Source organism: Alligator sinensis, unplaced genomic scaffold (assembly GCF_000455745.1).
Source record: "Alligator sinensis unplaced genomic scaffold, ASM45574v1 scaffold76_1, whole genome shotgun sequence".
Taxonomy (NCBI): Eukaryota; Metazoa; Chordata; order Crocodylia; family Alligatoridae; genus Alligator; species Alligator sinensis.
In genome coordinates this window covers 1,410,937-1,433,748 of record NW_005841865.1, presented here as the reverse complement: position 1 = coordinate 1,433,748, position 22,812 = coordinate 1,410,937, and the positions used below count along the sequence as shown (strand labels likewise).

The window sequence follows — 22,812 nt, the reverse complement described above, 5'->3', positions numbered from 1 at the left end:
AGAAGGCTCCTTTTGCCCAGATATGTAATTTATTTGTGCCCACACAGTGTCTCAGAGCCTGGATCCTTTCCCCTCTGGTGCTGCTAAGCTGCTTCTCGCTTGTCCATGGAAAACAAATGGAACTCACTTTTTTGTTGTTTCTCTTCACCTGTCTGAGCGCGTGGCCACTACCCTCAGGCATTGAGGGATGCCAAGGGAGAAATCAGCGGTGGGGGAATACTAGCTTGTGTAAGTCTCCCACAGGCAGTGGGCAAGGTGTGACACAGCCTTGGCCCTATTTGTTTGGGGCTACTGCATCCTCCTTGCTGGGTTTGGAATCAGTTCACCTTTCCGGTGAGATGGAGTGACCTCTGCTGGACAGCAGGAGTGTTGTTGTCCAGCCAGGACCCATACTTGGCCTCTGGACTGACAGACTTTGGAGAAAGCATTTCTATGGAAGTGGGAAAGTGGTTCTTCTCCCTCCACACCCACTTTCCTTTCATAGCCACCCACCAGACAGTTCCCTGGCCTGACTATACAGCCATAGTGTCAAGATGCAGGGATGCTACAAGTGACAGGCATTTTCATGTATTGTACTGAATCATACAGTAATGGACAATGATCTTGGAGTGCAGAAGGGGTCCCAGGAAGATAAGACTACAGTCAGTGGCAAGTCTCACCTGAGGGCAGTGGCCACAAGGAACACAATGGGCTGGTGACATGAATATGTATCGCTGCTAAACACAACAATGTATAGGACAGAGAATGGGACAGTGGCGCCCCACAGGAGTACGCACCACCAGTAGTAGTGCACCACGGGGCAATGCATTTGGGTGCATGAGGTCTGCTGGTCCCGAGAGAACTTGGATCATCCCTTCCCTTTCAGCTGCAGCAGACTTTAGCTGGCTGTTTCCGCACATCATTCTCCTCACTAGGGCATTCACGAACCTTTACAAAGGACACTAAACCACCTGACCAAACCAAACACCATGGACTCTCTCCGACCCAATTAGTTTCTCAGTTCTGGTGCCTCTTTTTAACAATACAGTGTCCAGGTTGGTGCCAACTGCCACTGTCCAGGCATTGGGATTGTTGTGTCCACCCTGGCCCCCATGCAACCAACAGGAATGTGCCAGCCATAGCCATGGAAATCAGGAGCAACACAGATCCAGCATAAGCTACCTAGGCACACTGTGGCCACACACCAGCAGAGTGCCTAGGATGCACCTGTTGTATTGGCATCTCTACAAGGGAGGGGGAAGAAAGCCTTGTAACTGAAAGCTCAGTTGTTTTACACATCTCTCTCTTTCTTTCTCCTCTCTCCCTACCCTGGGAGAGTTTCCTAAATGCCCAGGAAGAGCAGATGCCCTTTACCACCTGGGTCAGAGGAGCCTGGCTGCCCATCAAAACTGGTGCTCAGGCTCTCCATCCCCTGCCAAGGTGAGGGGACGTCCCCTCAGACCTCAGGTGACTTTTGTTAGAGCCTGTGGACTGCCCCCAGCACCTGCCCCCCTGGCAGGGGTGGCAGGACCCAGCTGGCAGGGGCCGGAGCCTTCCAGGGGCCTGTTGCAAAAAAGAGGGTAAAAGTGACCCTGGCTTGGGACACCCTCCCCTCCAGCCCTGCTCTCCCTCACCCTCGGCATCTCTCTCTCCTCCTTGCTTTTGTTTCTCTCCTTTCTCCGCTAAGCTCGGGCTCGGCGCTGCCGGCGGGGGGCTGCTGTCTGATTGACGGGCGAGCATTTCAAAGGGCAGGAGGAGGAGGAGGAGGAGATGGCTGTAGTATTATGCTAATGCAGGGAGCTGGACCCGCCTTTCCCCTGCCCTAGCGGAGCCGGGGCTGGTGCGGAGACGGCAGAGGGGAAGTGCAAGGAGGCTACAAAAGCGAGCGAGCGAGCGAGCGCGGAGCCCGCAGGTCTCCGCGGCCGGAGGAGCGAGGTCGCCCGGCGGCTGCAGCCCCGCGCCGGGGCCGGGGAACATGAGCAGGACGAGCGCCGCGGCCGGGACACCCCTGTGCGGGGCTCTGCTCCGCTCCCTCTGCCTGGGGACGCTGATCGCTCTGGCCGATGCCAAAGGGACTTTCTACCACCACCCGCCCCCCGTGCCCTACAGCAGCCGATACAACCTCTACACCTCCGGATCCAGCCCGCAGCTCAGCCCGGGCAAGCCCATGGGCAGACACAAGTAAGTCGCTGCTTCGGGTCTCTCCTTCCAGGCGATCGGGGATGCGGAGCCACCGCCGAGCCCTGCCACGAGGGATCGGGTCTCGCGGGGGGGGGGGGTGAGGCTGGGGCAGAGACTTGCCCCTGGAAGTGTAGCTCTGGGGGAGCAGCTGCACTACTTTGGGGTTTGGTGCCAGGGCCCCTTGGCCCAGCCCAGAGCAGCAGATTAAATTGGGTTTAAAAAAAAAATCTGGAATGAGCTTCTGGAAAAGGGGCTGGAAAGAGGTAACTCACTTTCTTTCTTGCAGCTGCAGCAGAGGGGCCAGCCTTTGGCTCCAGGCCGCTCTAGGAAGAACTATGAGGGATGATGGGGGCAATAAATAGTGGCAGTGGCAGTGCCAGCACGAGGTGGCCAAGCACCTGTAAGTTTTCCAGCTGCACAGGGCTCAAACAGCAGCTGCGGCTGGACACCACTTAGCCACAGGTGGGGACAAAAGGGAAGGGGTCTCTCTGGAAGAAGTCAGCCAGTCCGCTCACTTTTTACCTGGCTGGTTGTGGTTCTGAGGAGGGTGGCTACCATCTCTACCTGCCTTGCTTGCTGGCTTTGTTAATAAGGCATTGCAAGGAGTTTGCAAGGACATCGTGGCTAAAAATTGATGGTAAATTCAAGCACTGCCTTTCTTCCAACTGAGAAGAGGAGCTGGCTTCTAGGCTGGAGCAGCCCTGTGCAAAGCTTAATGACTGACTGGATTCCTACCAGTGCCACCCCAAGCAGAATTTGTCCCTGTGGTTAGATAGAACCAGGCAGCACATCCTGGGGCTTCAGGGGGATGGAGCCTCCTAGACAGGTTGGAGGAGCTTGTTTCTCGAGGGGATAGTGTGTGGGGGAGTGACCAGTTAGAGATGGGGATGAAGAATCAAAGGGCTCTTCAGGGCACACAGAGGGGGCACCAGAGAGCACTGGTAGGGTTGGGTCAGAATGGTTGTCCCTGGTGGGAAGTTGCCAGTGCTTGCAGAGACCGTGTGGTGATGGAGCAGAGACCCCTCCTCATCTGGCCTGGGGCAGCTGCGCTCTTGAAACATGCAGCCCTGCTTTCCCTGGCCTCTTGTTGGGTCCCAGATGCTATTTATTGGGTCAATTTAAGTCCTGTGCAGGGCTGATTGGATTGATTTTAAAGGTAACCATAGCCTTTAAAGCAGGAGAGGGGAATTATTTTGGGCAGAGGGCCACTTACTGAGTTTTGGCAAGCCATCAAGGGCCGCATGACAAGCAGCCAGGGGCAGATAAATACAGTATTCATTTTCAAATTTTCAAGGGGCCCTGCGGGACAAATAGAATGGCCCGGTGGGCCACATCCGGCCCACGGGCCCCATTTTGCCCACCCCTGCTTTAAAGAGTGGTCGCCCTGAGACCAATGCTAGTGGCTCCTCTGGGACTTGCACTGCCTAGGGGATGCTCTTCAGTTTGATGTGTTCCCCGCCCTTCCCCCCCGCAGTGCTTCACTCCATCCTCTCACCGGGCCCTCCCATGTTCCCTCCTTCTCATAGTGTTTACCTCCTTCTGCCCCATTAGCTGCTGCCACCATTGGCAGCCACTGCTTCCAAATATCTTCCTCCTCCCCCATGGCAGGATGGGCCAGGCTCCTGTGCTAACTCATTACTACCCTCCCCTGGAATTCCACCCTTCACCCAGTGCTCCAGCCTTCCAGTGGGTGACAGTGGGGGAATGAAGATGCTTTCCCTTGCTCTGGCTGGTCTGGCACTGTAGCTAGCTGGGGCTGCTTGGCAGATGGGCTGGGAAGTACTAGTAGATCACAGCTTCTCTACAGTCATGCCCTCAGCCCAGCTCTGCCCCTCCTTCTTTCCGCTCCAACATGCCCAGCTACTGCAGCAGTTCTCAAGCTTTTTAGACTCAAGGCACCCCTTACTGGCAGCAGTTCTCAAGCTTTTTAGACTCAAGGCCCCCCTTACTCGACTCGAGGCACACCGCCATAACTTGTGTGAACTGAGCAGCACCCCATTAAAAAAACTAATTTATTAAAGCGCTTGCCTCCTTGCAGAGGGGCAGGGCAGAAGTCTGGCCTGAATTTATCTGCTTAGTTCCTCACAGCTTGCAGCACCCTTCAAAAGATCTTGTGGCACCCTGGTCTCTCAACCTAGTGGTTGAGAACCACTGAGATACTGTCTCAGCCAAACCCATGAAAGTTGGAATAACAGGGAGAGAAAGCTCAGCCTCAGTCCAGTGAGTGGGAAAGCTGGATTATCTTTTTTCCTCCATTTATGAGGGAGCAGAGAGAATGCTCCATGGGAAACCAAATCAGGATACTTCAGCTCTTTTGTATGGAGAGGAGGCTGATAATGCTGAATGTAGCCAAACATGATGCAAGCAGGTCTGGGCAGGATATACACACATACCCACTTCTCTAATTAATGCTCCTCATTCCTGACAGGCTCCCATTGTTATTCTAGATCTGGCACCCTCCCAGAACACCTCAACCCCAGGGAGGCTATCCTTTGCTGTATTAGCTCTGCTCCTCTCATGAGCAGACCCTGCCACCTGTGCCTAAGCAATGGCGCAACATGGGATGACTGGACAACCGCACCTTAAGAATTAGACTGAGAACCCCAACTTGCTTCCTTTGTGACCAAACTAGAATGATCTCCTAGAGGTGAAGTCTGTGATGCTGCACCTCCTTGCTGCCTCTGTCCTAGACGGGGGATGCTTGGACAACCAGAGCCATTCCTAGTTTGTGGTTTAGCATCAGACAACACGACCTTCTTACATCACAGTGCTGTTTCCTACCCCCATGAATTCACTGAGCCCCATCTGCTTTTTCCCATAGACTCACTGCAGCCATCTCAACCTTTGGCTTTATCCCTGCAGCCTTCTCTGCGCCTCCAGAGCCATCTGCTGTGTTGCTGTCCCCTTAATCCTCCTCTGAAATTCTCTGTTGTCTCTGCCCCTATGGGCAGCATGGCCCATCTGGTTCTCCCTGCCTCCCTGCATGGTACTAAAATCGCCCCAGCTTCCAACTGTCCCTAGCACTACACCTGCATCCTCCCTGCTTTGCCTTCCTTTCCTGACCTCAATCCACAAGTGCCCAGCTTGATCCTATTGCATGTGCTACTCCACCCTGCCAACTGGGCTCCCACATGGATCAGAGGCTGAGCGATCACAGAAAATGAACTGTGACTTGGCAGCATTTTGCCACTGGAAAAGAAAGAACATGACAGGGCAGAACTGTCCTGCTGGGCACATCAACTGTCCCACTGGCACCAAGTGACACAGCCCAGGGCTCATTTGCTTCAGCCACTGGCAACTGCAAGGTGCCCAGGGTTTTACCACTCAGGCAAGCTACTAATTAGGGGTGGGGCTATTCCCCATAAGGGAGATACAGATAGAGCAGGTGAAGAGGCCCCAGCTAATGGCCTTGTTTTCTCAGGGTCTGGAAAACAAGTGCAAAACCAGCTTAAATTTTGCTAAGACCCTGTCTACACCATAAGAACTACCAGAGGGAAGGAGCTGGTTACAAAACAGTTGTCCCATCTGAAGCTCCAGTGTGGTTCAGTCTTGCAGTGCAGGTGGGACCACTCGGTGATTTAAGTATGTTCTCAAATCCTATCATAGAATCATAGAAAAGTAGAGCTGGAAGGGACCTCCAAACGTCATCTAGCCCAACCTCCCCCACCAGAGGCAGGATCATCTCTATCCAAACCATCCTATACCAATCCATTGTCTAACCTACTAGCAAAGCTACACAATCGACCCTGAAAAACACAAGCCATAACACCCTAACCTGCCACAGGTAAAGCAGGGAGTCAATGGCCCTGCTGAAGCCAAAGACTTTTGAGAGGCTGGAGGGAAGGAACATGGATCAATTTTGCCTACACATCAAGATAGATTAGAAGACTGCTAGCTGGAGGCAGGAGCAGGGCAGCCTGCACTGGATTTCTGTGCCCTGCATGAGATGGACTCTAGCAAAAATACAAAGCAGTTGCATGGAGTCTGTGCAGCCCATCTCAATGCAGGCTTGCAGGCAAGAGGAGCCTAGTGACTGAGGACAAAGGGGCAGCCACCAGCCAGGAAGGGTCCTGTGGGAGGGGGGAGACCATCATCAGCACTTGTGGACAGGTAGAGAGCTGGGTGTATGGAGAAGCAGACTGTGTGCATGCATCCTGCAACCAGAGCTCCCTCCCTAGACTGTAAGCACATGCAGAAGGCTGGGTTGAGGTCTTGCAGCGTCACTGAGCTCTGGGTTGAGAGCAGAACCTGGAGTGTTCGATCTCTGTTGTAACCCTAAGCAGAGATGTTAGATGCACCCATGTCCATGTAGAGAAGAATGTAGATCTGAGTCCCAAAGCCATTCACTCGCCGGCAGGGAAACACTGTGCCCCTCCACAATAGAGAAGCGTTAGCCCTTCTGTTTCCTGAGGCTTGACAGGGCTGGCACTAGCAGCAGCAGCACCTCCCTTCTGTGGTTTCTGGGGTTGTTACAGCTGAAGGGAGGGGAAGTCCCAGAAGGAATTATATTAGCATCGGGAAAACCGGCCCCAATTCATCAGACCCAACCGCAGCCTGGAGCCCCTCACGGGAGGGGAAATCTTGGGCTGATTTTTCCCTGCTACTTTTTCTCCCTGCTGAGTCACAGCCAGACTGAGAAGCAGCAGCCTCAAAGTATAGCCTGGGTTTATACCCAGCCAAACCTAGAGAGCTCTGGAGACCATGTGAGCTGACCTCCTGAGAGAGCCAGAGCAAAGGCACTCAGGTGTCCATGGTGCAATCCTGGCAGCCCTAGACACGGGAGACTTCTGCACATGGTTGTTCTGAGGAGCAGGGCTTCTGGGTGCTTATCCTCATCAAGCATCTGAGCGGCCCCATCCACAGGGGCCAGCTCCATGCCTTATGGATGGCCACACATTGCAGAGATGGGTAATGTAGCTAAGGGTATCTGGACTCAGGACCTCTCTTGAAGGAGCTCCTGATACCTTGGAACCCAACACCTCACTCCTTACTGCACAGCACAGCTCCTCCTTCTGCTTTAAGTGCATCCTGATGCAGCAAGGGGCAGTGCAGGGACCATGCCTGCACAGCAGTGCTCAGAGGCATGCCTCAGATTCACCAATGCAAAAAAAAAGTCCACGCCACTTTCAGCTCTTCCCATTCCTTCCTACAGACTCCAGCATACAGTTGGATGTGGGGCTCATGGGGGCGGGGGGCTCCAGTCTGAGCTCTCTTGCTGTGACTTTTCCAGGTCAGTGGTGTTGGTTAATTAATTATTCCAAGTGAACGAGCAGACTGAGGGAGCCCTCTAGCTGCCTAACCCTATAGGAGACCTCAGGCGCAGGCATTAGCCAGTTGCAGGTAAATCCTGGACTGGACGGGTCTTTTGTGCCACTCCCTTCTATGGGGGTTGGTCGCAGTGCTCCCCTCCACCCCCAGCAGAGGATTCCTTGCTGCTCCCTCCTGACTGTGGTCTGTTATTCCCACTGTAGGAGTTACTGCGCATATGTGGTACAGAGGAACGTGACATGTGCCCTGCAGGATGGGGCCGAAAGCTACGTGAAGGCGGAGTATCACAAGTGCAGCTGGGGGCCTAAGTGCCCAGGGAAAGTCCTGTGAGTATCCTTGGGATATAGTCATGCTTGTGACCTTGGGGAGATGGTGGGGTCTTGGAGACTCAGCTGGGAGAAGCATCTGCCCTCATGTGAGACATACTCGCACTGCAGTGCAAGCATGTAGTTTTCCTGTCGCTGTCCCAGAGCTGGGCTGCCTGCACCGTGTCTGGATGAGGCTTACCTGGGTTCCTACTTACAGTAACAGCAGGGAATCCATAGGTTTGCCTCAATGAAACACCAGAAGAGGCATGGCCCAGCTGATGGGATAGCAGCTTCAGTCTCAAGAGATCAGGGCTGTACCCCTGGCGCTGCCACTAATTTGCTATCTGAACTTGGGCAAGTCAGGCCGCCTCTTGGGGCCTCTGTCTTCTTGCCCATCCTTTGCCTGTCTAGTCAGTTTGGACTGTTAGCTCTTTGGGATGGAAACTGTCTCTGTGTCTGCACAGCACGTAGCACAGGAACGCTCTGATCTCAGCCAGGACTTCAATGTACTCTTCTGCTACCAACAGTACAAAGTAACACAGGAGTCAGGAGCAGGCCAACCTGCACTGAATTTCTGTTCCTGCTGTGGCATGGACGGCAGCAAATATGGGTGGAGGGTGGAGACAGGCCCAACCTGGGTCCTCAATTCCCAGCCCCCTTGAACTTTGGGGAAGTCTAGCTCTGGATCTAGTCCTCAGAGTTCAACTCCCAGAACTCCCAGTTTCACGTGTTCCCTGACAATAATCTAGCGAGCAAAAGATCCTTTGCCACTCATACTGCACTTTCCTTTGGAGTATGGGAACCCGTTTCACAGGTGAGGTCCTGTGGCTCAGGGAAGGAGAGTGACTTGCCCAAGACCACACAGTACATCCGTAGCGGAGCCATGAACAGAAGCATGACTGTGGTGCTCATTTCTGGTCAGAGATGGAGCAGTAGTAGGAGGGAGTGTAGAGTCAGGCAATGAAAAGGTTAGAGGGGAGAGAGACATCTGAATGGGGAGAGAAGGTTTTATTTAGAGAGAAGCAAGGAGACATGTCCGAGTTGGAAGGGCAGAAAGGGTAAGCAACACTCCTAGGTAGAAGACAGGGTAGAGATGCACCTTATAGACTTATTGAATCAAAGATGCATAAGCTTCCGTGAGCCAGAGCTCACGTCATAGATTTCACAGATTCATAGACATTCAGGCTGGAAGGGACCTCGCAAGATCATCGGGTCCAGCTCCCCACCCCCGAGGGACAGGAAGTCTGCTAGGGTCAAGTGATCCCAGCAAGATAAGCATCCAAATGTGTTTAAAGGCATCCAAAGTAGGTACCACCACTTCTGGAGGGTCTGTTCCAGACTTTGGGAACTTGGACAGTAAAGAAGTTTTTCCTTATGTCCAGTCTAAAACGATCTTCCTGGAGTTTGTGACCATTAGTCCTTGTCTTCCCTTGGGGTGTCATGGTGAACAGACATTCTCCCAGTTCCTGGTGCACACCCCTAATATATTTATAGGCCGCCACCAAGCCCCACCTGAGCCTTTGCTTTTACTGTTCCAGACTTTGGGAACTTGGACAGTAAAGAAGTTTTTCCTTATGTCCAGTCTAAAACGATCTTCCTGGAGTTTGTGACCATTAGTCCTTGTCTTCCCTTGGGGTGTCATGGTGAACAGACATTCTCCCAGTTCCTGGTGCACACCCCTAATATATTTATAGGCCGCCACCAAGCCCCACCTGAGCCTTTGCTTTTACAGGCTGAAGAGTCCCATGTCTCTCAGCCTCTCCTCATAAGACTTGTTCTCTTGACCTCTGATCATCCGTGTGGCTCTCCTCTGGACTTTCTCAAGCTTCTTCACATCCTTCTTAAAGTGCGGAGCCCAGAACTGAGTGAAGTACTCTATGGCCTCACCAAGGCCGAGTACAGCGGAAGGATGACTTCCTGGGTTTTGCTTGAGATGCATTGATAGATACAAGCCAGGGTTTTGTTTGCTTTGCTGGCTGTGGCATCGCCTTAGTGGCTCATATTCATCTTGTGGTCAGTCATGACCCCCAAGTCCCTTTCGGTCATGGTGCTAGTGAGTCTAGCACTGCCGAGCCTATAGGTGTGATGTGGATTTTTTTCCCCCCTGAGGTAGAGCACCTTGCATTTCTCCATGTTCAGTGCCATCAGGTTTTGGTCCACCCACCTTGCAAGCCTATCCATGTTGGCCTAAATCGCCAGCCTATCCTCTAGCATGACCACACTTCCCCATAGTTTGGTGTCATCAGCAAATTTAGCCAGTCCGCTTCTGATACCTGAGTCCAGATCATTTATAAATATGTTAAAAAGTACTGGTCTGAGTCTGGAGCCCTGGGGGACACACTGGTCACTATGCACCATGTTGACATGGTTCCATTGACTATCACTTTCTGGGTCTGACCATGGAGCCAGTTCCCAAGACATTGGACCGTGAGGTTGTCAAGGCCACAGTTCACCAATTTAACCATGAGGACTTAATGGGAGACCAAGTCAAACGCTTTTTTGAAGTCCAAGTAGATGATGTCAACCACCACTCCTTTGTCCAGGCGATGTGTCACCTGGTCGTAGAAGGAAATGAGGTTCATCAGGCAAGACCTATCCACAATGAAGCCATGTTGGCTATCCTTCAGGATATTGTATTCCATTAGCCTGTTGTTAATGGTTTCTTTGATGATTTTTTCCAATATCTTTACAGGGATTGAGGTCAAACTGATTAGCCTTTAGTTCTCTGGATCTTCTTTCCTTCCTTTCTTGAAAATGGGCACCACATTGGCCCTCTTCCAATCCTCAGGAACCTTACCTGAGTGCCATGAGTTCTCAAATATCCTTGCCAATGGCCACACTATGATGTCAGCCAGTTCTTTTAGCACTCTCGGATGCATTCCCTCCAGACCAACTGATTTGTGGGTGTCTAGCCTCCCAAGGTGTCCCTTCACGAGGCCTTCACTACTGATGAGTATGTGTTTGCCGTATTGCAATTCTGCATCTTGTTAGGCAGGGTGATCCCCTTGGGCTGGTGCAAGACTGATGCAAAATAGTCGTTAAGGACATTAGCTTTTTCCTGGTTGCCGTTGTCAGCTGCCCCATTTGGTTTAGCAGGGGTCAAATGTTGTCCCTGTTTTTCTTCCAACAACCATGTATCTGAAGAAGGACTTTTTGTTGCCATTGATTCCCGTAGCCAATATGAGTTCAGTTTTGGCCTTGGCTTTCCTAGTTTGCTCCCTACAGGTGGGACCAGTGCCGAATAATCCTCCTTGGTGATGTTACCTGACTTCCAATCTTTGTAGGCTTCTCTTTTCAGATACAAGAGGCCCAGGAGTCCCCTATTTAGCCACAGGGATCTCCCAACCCTTTTGCTACCTTTCCTTCAGGCTGGGATGGACTTCCCTTGTGCTTCAAGGATTGCATCCTTAAGGAGCAACCACTCTTCATGGACTCCTCTCTCTCTCTCTCTCTTTCATCAGATGCTATGAAAGGACATGCAAAGATGAAGTGAGCTCTGACTCTCAGAAGCTTATGAATCTCTGATTTAGTTAGTTTATAAGGTGCATCTTTACCTTGCCTTCTGCTTGACTTCAGACTAACACAGCTAACTACCTCTCTCAAAAGAGTCCTAGTTACCCATTCTTACAGCATGGAGGGCCATGAGTAAAACTGAAAGGCAGCACACCAAAAACCAACCAACCAAGGACATACTTTTCTCTACAAGCATAACCAACCCATGGGACTCCTTGCTACAGGACAGCATCACAGTCCAGAACTTAGTACGACACAGAAAAAGATTAGTATGTTCATGACTGGTAGGATCCATCACAGATGCATTCAGTAAGATAAATTATAAACCCTCATGGTTCAAGACAAAGGACAGCCATTGTCTGTCTGTGGTCAGGAAGAAACCTCCCCTCTGGGATGGTAAGAGAATCCTGACTGCAGGTTTTCCATGCCCTGCCCTGAGCGCCTCTGCTCCCACTGAGGGAGCCAGTCTCCCTGCCTGGCATTAGTGTCCATGAGGCAGGGGTCCTTCCTCACAGATCTGCCATCTCTTTTCAGGAATGGTTTGGCTCTTCTGGGACATGAGGCTACTAGCCTAGAGGTGTGAGGCAGTGTGGCAGCATGTGCAAATTAAGATACTCTGTGTGCCAGACATAAGGAAAGAGGGGGGAGAGGGAGTAACCAAAAATCCATTTTTTGTGGCAAGCAGAGGCTTTTAGTGAAAAATGTCAGTGCTTCAAACAGCTCCATATGAACCGTATGACCATATGACACCACCATAGAACCGTATGACTTGTGCTTCTCTACCACCTGCACCCAAGGATCCAGAGGCCCCTACAAACATTTGTGAGGCCTGGCCTTGCCCTGAGGGATGCAAAGCAGAGTTGTCATCCCCTTTCATTAATAGGGCAAACTGAGGCATGGAGAAGTGAAAAGTCTAATTTTCAGAGGGGCAGAGCTCTCCCCATCACCCAGTGAAGCCAGTGGGAGCTGCATGTGCTCATCACTAGTGAAACCAGGTCTTAGAGGGTCTTTCACAAGAGCTCTTTATACTGGGTGCCTGTTGGGGACCTAGCTGTCATGGAAATGTGGCCTTGCATGGTGGGCAGCAAGCAGCAGAACTAATGCAGAACCCTGGAGCTTGGACTCCCAGCCTTTGCTAGCAGCAACAGTTTGGTGAGAGAGTGATGAATGAACCCCAGCAAAAAGCAGGAAAACTCTCATATTCCTTTTGCACCCTGCTAACTCCCTTCCCTACAAACGCTGTTGGAATCTGACAGTTGTCACAGGCTGAATGCTGTAGCTACGTAGGCCTACACCACATCCGCATGAGCTGGGGTAGGACTCAGACCCCCAGTCCATTCCATATGAGCTGAGCATGAATCAGTGCTACTTAACAGCCCAGCAGGGTCTCTAATGCCCCTTCCTGATTCATCCAATAGGGAGGCAGAGTGTACCCTACCCCTGCTCTTTATATGCTCCCCTCATTAGACAGCTCACGCTCAAGCACCTGAGGTTTGTGGGCGTTCGCATCTCATTGTGTGGAGTGCAAAATTCCAGGCGTCCACCACTGTGCACACCACCACTCTGGCCACCAACATGGGAGTCAAAGTCTGCTTCACCAAAAGGAGCTTCACCAGCCCAGGAACTAGGACACAGAGCTGAGCTGTTCCAGTGCTTTTCAGCAGAGGCCAGATGTGCACCTACTGTACCCACCCCTTCAGACTAGTCCCCACTTGTTGGGGGGAGGGGGGTGGTACCAGGCTGGTGCTCCTCCTTCCCTGTCCCACCTCATCCTTGCCTTTCATCTAAACCTTGGAGCTGAAATCAGGCCAGTGTCAGAGTGAAGCTGAACCTGCCAGCTGAACTTTTTACACGGCTTGGAACGCTGCATGCTAGAGAGACATAGTTTTTCCAGGCACAGGGGCCATTGGCAAATGTTTATCCAGCTGCAATAAATACTTCCTGTTGTTGACACTCAGAGAGCTGGGGGGCTGTCTCATTTGCACAAGTGCTGCACGTTCCTCATTGCCTGTGGTGCCGGAGGGCAGCACGGCATGGAAGGCAGCACCCCACGTGCCTAACGCCTCGCTCACCCCTTCTCCAGCAAGAGCTCTTGTTCCATTTACAACCCAGCTGTCTGCCAAGCAAAAGAAAGCATCAAGCTGCAGCCCAGGTTTCTGGGGAGAGCTGAGGTAGTGGCGTGTGCCAATGTTGTGGCTCGGCTCGGCAGTCTGCCTTTTACTGCTCACCATGATATTTCCGGGCAGGTTTCTATGCTCTATAAAAAAATACCATAGTAACTTGGAGCCTTCTGGTGGGAGGAGTAATAAAGTTGGTTTTTCCAACACTTGCTCTTCTTTTCTCACTTGTGTTTCCAACCAAATAGCAAACAAACGGCAGCACAGGGCAGCTTCCGGCATCGCGTGAGCTTCCATGGAGAAGGTGAAGAGACTGACCTCTTATCAAACCCTTCCCAGAGTATCCCTGAATGGATTAGAAACAAAACAACCCTGTGTTCCCTTCACACGCAATGGAAGCAGCTGAGCTATAGCAACCCTCTTCCAGTAGCTCTGTGTCTTTAATCCTCTGGAGAAGGTGCAGAGCTCTACGTGTGAACATATCAATACCTGTATGCAGCCACCTGTCTGCAGACAAGGGCATGTTTGCATTTCACTCATGAAGACAAATGTAGATGTGCCTGTGTGTCTGTGGACAGACGTACCAGCTCATTGCTTAACCCCAGTTTATCTAGGTGTATTGGTTTCTCTTGTAGCAGTGCATGTCCACACTCATATTAGAACAACCCAAGGTGTTCACCTGTGGAAGATTTCCTTTGGCCCTGGCACCTAAATACCACATATCCTGTGCCTTGCTGTTGTGTGGCTGGTGGGATGGAAGTTTCGAGGGCACCAGCTAAAAACCAGTCAGAACCCATCACACATTTCTGCCCAAAAATGTTATTTTGTCGCAATTGGGATTCAGCTGTTCCATGAGAAATCATTGATGCTATGGATGTTTTCTGTGGAAATAATGTGAAAGGATTCCAAAGGGAATGGAGCATTTCATTTTGACATTTCATTTGGTCTCTCCTGCCTTGACATGAATATGGTGTTTAATATTCTATTGCAACATCAAACTTTTAAATATTTAGTATTTTAGCTCACATGACATTTATCTGACTAGCATGACCAAGCAGAGATAACTCCTCTGAAAGGTTCCCTTCCCAGCTTTGCTATAACTTCCTGGGTGCCCCTGGGCAAGTGACAGACCCTTTGTGCTTCCCAGACCCCACTCATGTACCAGCACTGATGGTAGTGACCTTCTCTGTAAAGCACTTTGAGATCCTCCAGTGAAATGGGCTGTAGGAAAGTGAGGGATTATTCTGGGTTCAACAAAGACATGTTGGTGTTTCTGGAACAAAACCTTACAGAATTTCCATTTTCTTTTTTTTTTTTTCCATCCTGATTTGGAACAAAAGGACATTTCCAAATACTGGGATATCCTCAGCAGCAGAAACTCCATTTTCCAACCAACTCTACTAAGATTTTGGCTCAGTTGGTCTTCAGGAGCAGAGATTTGGGTCAGTTCATCCAGATTGGTTCCATGCTCCTAGCTAGTCCAGCATCCCTGGCATGCTGCTAGAACTGAGGTTGGGGATGGCAGGGGCAATCCAGTCCTCCCCAAACGCCTGTGGAATCCCGGACAGTGATACCACTGATTCAGCAGAGGGGGAGGGAAAGCAGAGTGGGGATGAGGCTAGGGGGGTGCAGGAAGTGAGCAGCTTATATCGTACAAAGAAAGCTTGATGTGATGTTTAATAATTATCATCTCCAAATAATGAGCATCTCCAAAGTACTGTGGCAACAATGGACATCACATTTATCCCAGCATAATCCATGTTATACTGGGACAAGGTACAATTGTATAAACATCCATGTCTGTTGTCCTAGGATAAATCCTTACAAAAAAAGTTCCCCAGGTAAGAGGTAATAACAGGGATATTGCAAAGTATGTGTGTACAATTATTTTGGGATTGCATCAGTGAATCAGAAAAGCAGCAATGCATTCAGCTGCTTACTAAAACCAGATTAGAAGAGTGATGTGTCTGCATCCCAGTCCTGGAATATTCTTGCTCCAGAACCAGCACAGGCATGACAAATGCAATGTCTGTTTCTAGCCTATGGCAGCTCTGACCCACAGAGAGGGATTGTCTTTGGATAGGTCCCTTAGCCTCACAGCTGTGTTGAAGAGCTCAGTTCACTAATGCTAGTAAAATGCTTTGGGACCCGTGGATGGAAAGGGGCAAGAGAAATGCAGAGGATAGTTGCTGTCACATCTACCAGTCCTACTTGAACAGTTTCTGCTAGAGCAGTACAACTGTTGTGCTGCTGCCCTCTAGTGCATACAGCCAGACGTTCTACCCGGTAAAGAAAAAAAATTGCTGGATTAATGTTAACATTAGTCCATCGTGGAGACATTTTTTGGAATATAGAGGAATGAGCATCTGTTTAAAGGATATTTGAACCATCCTATAGCTGCCACCGAGGGTGCATTTGTATAGCACCTACTATACTGAGGACTCTGTCTTGCGTGGCTTCTAGTTGCTACAGCACTAGCTGCAGCCAATAATACTACAATTCTGTTAATAGTCTTTTAAAATCAATGAGAATGCCATAGTGAAAAGAAAAGAAAATTGTATAAACCATCCCTCCGCCTGTACGTTCTCCCTTTTTCCCATCTCTGTTTCCTCCTGTAACTATCTCATCTGTCTAGGTTGAAGACTTGTTGGGGGAAAGACTTCTGTCTCTTCTGTTTGTACATGACTTGGAACGCTGGGCTCCACATTTGTCTGAGGCCTGTTGGCTCCACCAGAATACAACTAAGTCAATGAATAATCCCTGAACAAAGCACGGTATTGTTTGTATTGTGTTCATGCCCAGAGACAAATGCATAACAATGGGATGATGAGAAGAGGGAGCCAGAGCAGTCCAGGAACAGAAACTCCAACAAAGATAAATAATTATCATGTCCAACATGTTTTTACAGAGGATTTCAAAAGATGGAACTGGTGGCTGCTTCGGACTACTCCCTCTGTGACCAGTTGCTCCAAGTCTAGATTTAAGCTCCTAACCCTGCTCTCCCTTCCTTCCCTGTCTCCAACAAGGTACCGCACCTTCTTCAGACCCAGGTACAAAATCGGCTACAAGACAGTGACAGAGCTGGCATGGAGGTGCTGCCCTGGGTTCATGGGAGAAGGCTGCCATGACAGCCCCACTGACCAACCAGGCTTATTGCCCCAACACCCTAGCCCTAAGCTGCCTCCCAGTCAGAAGCTGTTTCCAGGCCCCAGAATTCCTCCTCATCCAAAAATCCACCAAGACCAATTTCCAGGACCAAAGAAAAGCTACTACGGTGAGTCACTGGGGAGCTGCCTTTGCTTTGATTTCACACACCCAGGTCAATTTGACAAAAATCAGTGACATAGCTGGCCTCATTGTTAGCCACTTTAGAAGGCAGGGCAAGACTCAAATGGGCTTTGGGGCAAGCACCTCTTCTCTCCCCACTAAAGAAGGTCTTTCCAGCTCACACTTGAGCTACCCATGCCATACAGCATGATGGCCAGTGGTTACCTACACGCTACCCATGCTTAGGATAAAGGACCTCATTTTCCAGAGCTGCCAAAGCATCTGTGCCCAGTGTTGTTGGGCAATCTTGGAGCTTAGCCTTTGGGGCTTGGACCCTTACGCCCTGTAGCTCAGGTCATTTGGGAACAGAAATTCTAAGGTTGTGTGGCATTCACCAATAATCACTGGGCAAAGTAGATTTTAGTGCCAATGCACTGGATACTGTCAGCTGGGGGGGAGTGGGAGCAGTATACTACATTGCAACAAGTGGATATCTAAATGTGGCCTCCCATGAAATACTCAAGGGTCGACAACAGGGACTTGCCAAATGTGATGCTGGCATCATGGCATTGGTGGTACATGGACATATGCAAAACCAAGGAGTGGCCAAGGTGAAAAGGCAGAGCACAGGAGAGAAAGCTACAAGTTAACACCCAATTCTAATCTCAGTTATGTGAAAGGGCCTGGGACGGAAGTATGGGAGGGACCATTTGCAGGCCAGAAGCTTTGAGGTTAGGAAACTCCAGTAGAAGACCCCACAGTCTGAGGCACAGGAACCTAATTCAGTCCCATTTATATTCCCACCTTGCAATTCACCTGCCATTTTCTAGGACCTGAAATTTAAACTCACTAAGCACTGCCTCACCAGGTCTGGGGGGAATAGCTGGGCTCCTCACACCTTTGAAACCCCAGGTTCAGCACTTCTAAAATATAAGAGCCAAATAATTTCCTTAGCAAAAATGGATTGAATGTACCCAGCTCAGACCCAAAAGGAATAACCCCACTCTGTCTGTGAGAGGTCACAAGCCAGACACCTGTAACCATGAGCCCCTCTTCACAACACTTGCCTTTCATCATTATCACAAAGGACACCAGATCCAGAGCAGAATGGAAACAAAGTAAGCAGCTTCCCATTGTATGCTCTGAAATGCTACCATGTCTTCAGCCAGACAGCCACAGAAGACTGCATCAGAAGAGGCAGCTGGAACTAATGAAGCATATTTTGAAATATACTGTACATTCCTGGCCCTTTAAAAATCCCTCCCATCTGGAAAGAAGGGAACATCTTTATTTTACAGGTGCTCATTGGCATTCACCCTCCAGGGCAGGAAATACCCTGCAGGCCATGTGGATTTTCAAAGGGTCAGGAGACTACTCTCCAGTCACACAGATCCACCTCTTACCTTTCAAGTTGCTAGCCCTGAACAGACTCTCCACTGCTCTTTCTAAAAGTGTATTTTTACAAGCAGTTTCCTTGTCAGACAGTAAATCAGGGGATTGTTCTATTCTACTGCACAGCCACATTAGACATGCCTGTTCAGGGAGAAAGCTTTGCTGAACGTGTCAGAGAAGGGGTGCTTGTGAGAAGGCACAGTTCGATAAGAAGTGGCTCCCTTCATGACATAGGTTCCCCTAGGAGGAAGAGCCCTAGAGGAGGCTGCTAGAAACCAAACTTCCTGTCAAACAACTTGCTCTTTCATGTACCTGATTCTATGCCACCTTAGAAAGCAAAAGCCTGATCCACAACTCAGTGAAGTTTGTGGGTTTCTTCCAATCACTTCAGCAAGTGTTGGATCTGGCTACTGGATCCTTGGTTCCTTTGGTGACACATATAGATACACATAGAACTGAAAACTCCCATTCTTGTGGGTACCATTAAAACTCTCCTACTACCTACTTGTAGTAACTAGAGGCCGCTACCACTGGTGCCAAATACTGCGCCGTTCACCATCATCAGCAAGTCGGACGGGGCTGCATGTGCTGAACCTGGCCACTTGAGGGAAACAGAGAATCTGTTCCACTTTTCACTTCTTAGACTGTAATTAATATGGGAAGCAGAAACCCCTGGTTATGCCAGGTTTACCTATCAGCCACCTGCAGATGCATGGCCCCGTGACCATTGTGATTGCACTCAGATATTAGTTTGCCTAGTGGGGCAAGCAATAGGGCCACAAGGAAGTTACAATTAAAGTAGGAGCAAGGCTGAAAGAACAACAATAACCCATCTTTTCTTCTCCCCCTACCTCATGTCTCTTCTCTCACACAGGTAGGAAGATGCCTGGCATCTTTGGGGACAGGCTGGACCGGCTGGAGGAGGAAGTGAGGCACCTCTCACAATCCTATGACACTCTGCACAATATGGTGAATGGCCTGGGGGACCACCTGCGTCTGGCCATCCAGGAGGATACCAGTAAGATGATTGGGTCCCTGATGAACAGCCCAAGTGTGCCTGACGCCACAGTGGGCTTTGGGGTCATCCCAGAAGGGATCGCGGATGTAGCAGACAAAGCAGACATCGCCACCTACCCACCGGTGGGGGAGATCTTGGGCAAAGTGACTGAGGTGAGCGACATCCTGAAAACCAAGACAAACCTGCTGGATGAGGTACATGGCATGGTTCTAGACCACGATGGACAGATCAAGCACCTGCTGGAGTCAGCCAGGCCCTCGCCCCTCACCTCCATCGACATGCTGGAGGAGTACATCGACAGCCGGCTGAGCCATTTGCGGGGGGAGCTGCTGGATGGCTTTGAGAAGAAGCTGGGCAAAATACAGAGCACCTGTGACTTCAGGATCCAGGAGGTGCAGCAGCAATGCGAGGAGGAGAAAGCCGCCAACCTGCGGCTGCAGCAGACTCTGGACGGCAAGGAACTAGAGATTAAGAAGGAGATCTCCCAGCTGGAGACCCAGATCCAAGGATTGACCGTGGTTGAGAGCTGCTGCAGCAACCTAAACTACCTCACTGAGCGCATGAACATCCTGGAGAAGGGCCTCCACAGCATCTCCGAGTCCCAAAAGAACTTGCATTCACAACTGGATGGAGAGCTCTCCACCATCACCCTGGAGAACCTCTTTGAAGGGCGCTTTGAGGACCTGGAGTCCAGGCTCAATGCCACGGAAAGGGAGATGGGCAGCTGCTGCCCAACACTGGAGGACAGTGTGAGGGGCATGGTGGTGTCAGAAGTGGATGGCATGAGGACATCATTCGATGATAAAGTGAGAATCTTGGAGGACAGGTTCATGACCATTGTGGGGGAGCTGAGCAACATCAGTGCTCCAGCTGGCATGGATGGATCCGTGATGCCCCTGCTAGAGGGCGAGCTGACTAATGTGAGAAAGCAAACAGATGAGAGACTAGATGTCCTGCAGAGTCAGCTCACCAGCCTGGAGACCACCTGCTCCCTGGGCTGTACCTCCTCTTCCAAAGATGTGGAGACTTTCCGGACAGAAATTGAAGACTGCCAGAGCAAGAACCAGGACCTGCTGCTCAGGATGGACAGCAACTATGACCTCCTGCGCAAGCTGAACGCCACCATCCTGGAGATCCAGCGGCGGATTGAGGAAGAGGCAGCTGGATCCTTGCAGGGTGAAATCACCCTGCTCAAGATCAACCTGAACACTGTCAGCAAGTCTCTGACAGGACTCAAGGACTCTGTCTCCCAGTATTCCAACACGATGCTGCATGTCAACTCCTCACTGGATGACCACGAGCGCAAGATTGAGGATGAGGTCCACTCCATCCAGGAGCAGGTCAGCGACCAAGGCTCGCAGCTCTTCTTCAGCAACAGGCGTGTTCTGAACCTCAAGGGTGACTTGGAGAGACTCAAAACCAGAATTGTGAATGACCTGAGCAACTGCAAGAATGTCGCGCATGACCTGCAGAAGGAGATGGTTCAGTTTGACAACCGTGTGGCCCAGGTAGAAAACATGTGTGGCAGGCTGGGCTCTGTGACAAGCAGCCTGGACATCATCAAGGATGAGCTGGAGAAACACACAGGCAGCCTCTGGGGCTACATGGACCATATGAATGGGACTTTGGCTGCACACTCTCAGGAAATAACTGTACTGAAGGACAACTTGCTGGATTGCCAAGCCAAAGTCACTGAGCTGGCTGAACAAATTAGCCAGTTGGAAAGCACTCCGGAGGGAAAGCAGCATTAGCTATACTGAAACCCCCATCTTTTTTCTTGAAGAACAGAATTAACTTATATCACACAGACTCCAGTGGGACAATGTTTTTTTTCCCCTATTATTAAAGTATAAATTAAAAGCTGCTACAATCCCTTCTCCCATTTTTCTTCCATATATATTTTTCTTCCTAAGAAAAGTGAGATTGTACCAGCCCACGTTATCCCTTCGAAATTACTGTACTGCTCTGTGACACTCAGCATCTGTACTAACATTGTAGCAAGGTGCCGGTCCATAGCTGGGTGGTTTTTAGTTTGACTACCAGAGCAATGACCCAAGAAGGGTCATCAGGATGATGGCAATCCAGGATGATTCACGATGATCCCTGCTTCAGCTTCATTTTTGTGGATTTGCTTCTGGAGGATAAAAACCTGTATTTGTGGGTCGGGTTGGAGAAACTCTGTTCATGCATGTTACCCACTAGCACAGAGATAGCCGGGGACCCCCAATAGCAATGCCACCACCAGAAGTCTGGCTATTAAAAGAATGCTTTCTAGCACCGCACCTCCCCCCCTCCCAAGAATTCAATTCCCTCTTTTGACTTAGTAGGTGCCCTTTTCTTCAGCTGAGCAGACTTTGGGGGCTCAACTACCTAATTAATCTATTTGAGTAAGAAAGTGCCCCTCCCTGCACACAAGACATTGCCAGCTCCTGTAGGAGTGCATGCATCAAAATGGCAAACTTGTATACACCATTCTCTTCTGCCCCTCATTCCTGATTGCAGCTTTCTTCATTTTACTTGCTGTGCTCCGGAGCTTGGTCTATAAAGCTGGAGGCTGTGTGCCATTGTAACTTTCTACCTGTTCCACATGTAGCATTTCTGGGGAGACCTTTTAGGACTCTACTACATTTTGTGAGTGCTCTCTACTCAGCTCTCCCAGTCCTAAGTTAAACAGGAACAAAGGCTGCTAAGAAGCCTGCATTCTTTGCAAAGATTGCAAACAGTGCACAGCCCTGGCTCATTACCTGGGTCATGTTTGCACCTAGGCCTCCAAAGGTGGAAAGCCAAGGCAAGAAGCTGTTAGATCCCCCAGCCCTGGCACCTGGTTTTCAAGGGGAGAGGGGATGTGTACAAATTTCCTTCGTCCATCAAGTGGCATTTACTACCCACAGTGCTGAAGTGTAGGTTTTGGGGAATAGGATTTACCTGTTCACTGATTAATGTGTGCTTGTTTGTGGTATTCTATCATCGTGCAGACTGAAGGCCAGTCAGTATCCAATCCAGTTCATGCACCGCAGCTGCCTGAAGCACCTTGGACATGTGACTTCTCTAGAGAGTGGATGCCTTTACCTAGTGCCAATTAGGAGGGAAAGACAGTGGTGTTGCTTATAGCACCTTTGAACACAGGACTCTTCTAACTGCTTTTACAAGCTCAGTCTCGGAGGTCTTTGCAGTTTCCACAGTTGTTCAGATGGACCAGATGGGGCACCAAGTGGGCAAGCAACTGCCTGACAGCACCAAAAGGTTTAGCTGGGACTGGAACTGAGACTCAGCCTGCAAGGAAACTACTAGATGTCGGGGGCCTCTACCTTGCAAATGTGCAACAGCCACTAACAAGGACTGCACTCCAATCCGAAGAGCAAGCTCCTCTCCCACTGAACGTCCCCAGGGAGCAAGGAAAACATTCAAATACGGTTCACACAGGACTATCTAGAGGACACCTGCTCCGTATGGACTGCAATGTTCCAAATCAGAAGTCCACTAGCACTTTGAGTCACAGCAAGCAAATCATTTATGGTTAGGCCAAGATGGGACTTGTCACCATTAAGCATTAAGAGGAAACATAGGAGTCTCCATTCCAGCAATGTTGGCACTTTAAGGAGAAAGAAAAACTGCCATTGTTCTCCCATCTGTCCTACTGCAACTGTCATTTACCCTTTCATACTGGCCCTGCATCAGTTCTGCTTCCCTCTCACCCACCCCCAAAATGCTCTTGAGCTTTCACTCCTGACCTTTCTGCATTGCTCCCACTCACCTTTCTGCCCCCTTG

At 50.2% G+C, this 22,812-nt stretch overlaps 1 protein-coding gene across 2 annotated transcripts; it reads left to right on the top strand.

The window, feature by feature from the left end:
* The first annotated feature begins 1,790 nt into the window (after positions 1 to 1,790).
* Positions 1,791 to 22,804, top strand: EMILIN3 (elastin microfibril interfacer 3). 2 transcript variants are annotated; one of them, XM_025191277.1, is made up of 5 exons: positions 2,077 to 2,160; positions 2,447 to 2,560; positions 7,632 to 7,754; positions 16,393 to 16,640; positions 18,900 to 22,804. In XM_025191277.1, exons 4-5 carry the CDS (start codon positions 16,475 to 16,477, stop codon positions 20,792 to 20,794), a joined length of 2,061 nt encoding a protein of 686 aa, XP_025047062.1. In that variant the 5' UTR covers positions 2,077 to 2,160; positions 2,447 to 2,560; positions 7,632 to 7,754; positions 16,393 to 16,474; the 3' UTR covers positions 20,795 to 22,804. The 2 variants fall into 2 exon arrangements, with proteins under 2 accessions (XP_006016778.1, XP_025047062.1); XM_006016716.3 differs by lacking the exon at positions 2,447 to 2,560 and having other exon boundaries at positions 1,791 to 2,160.
* Positions 22,805 to 22,812: the final 8 nt, after the last annotated feature.

Excerpts from the sequence above, each read along its gene's own strand:
- EMILIN3 (XM_006016716.3), top strand. The coding sequence starts at position 1,955 with ATGAGCAGGACGAGCGCCGCGGCCGGGACACCCCTGTGCGGGGCTCTG. Across the intron at positions 2,161-7,631 it reads AAGCCCATGGGCAGACACAA|GAGTTACTGCGCATATGTGG; the intron begins GTAAGTCGCTGC and ends TTCCCACTGTAG. Across the intron at positions 16,641-18,899 it reads ACCAAAGAAAAGCTACTACG|GTAGGAAGATGCCTGGCATC; the intron begins GTGAGTCACTGG and ends TCTCTCACACAG.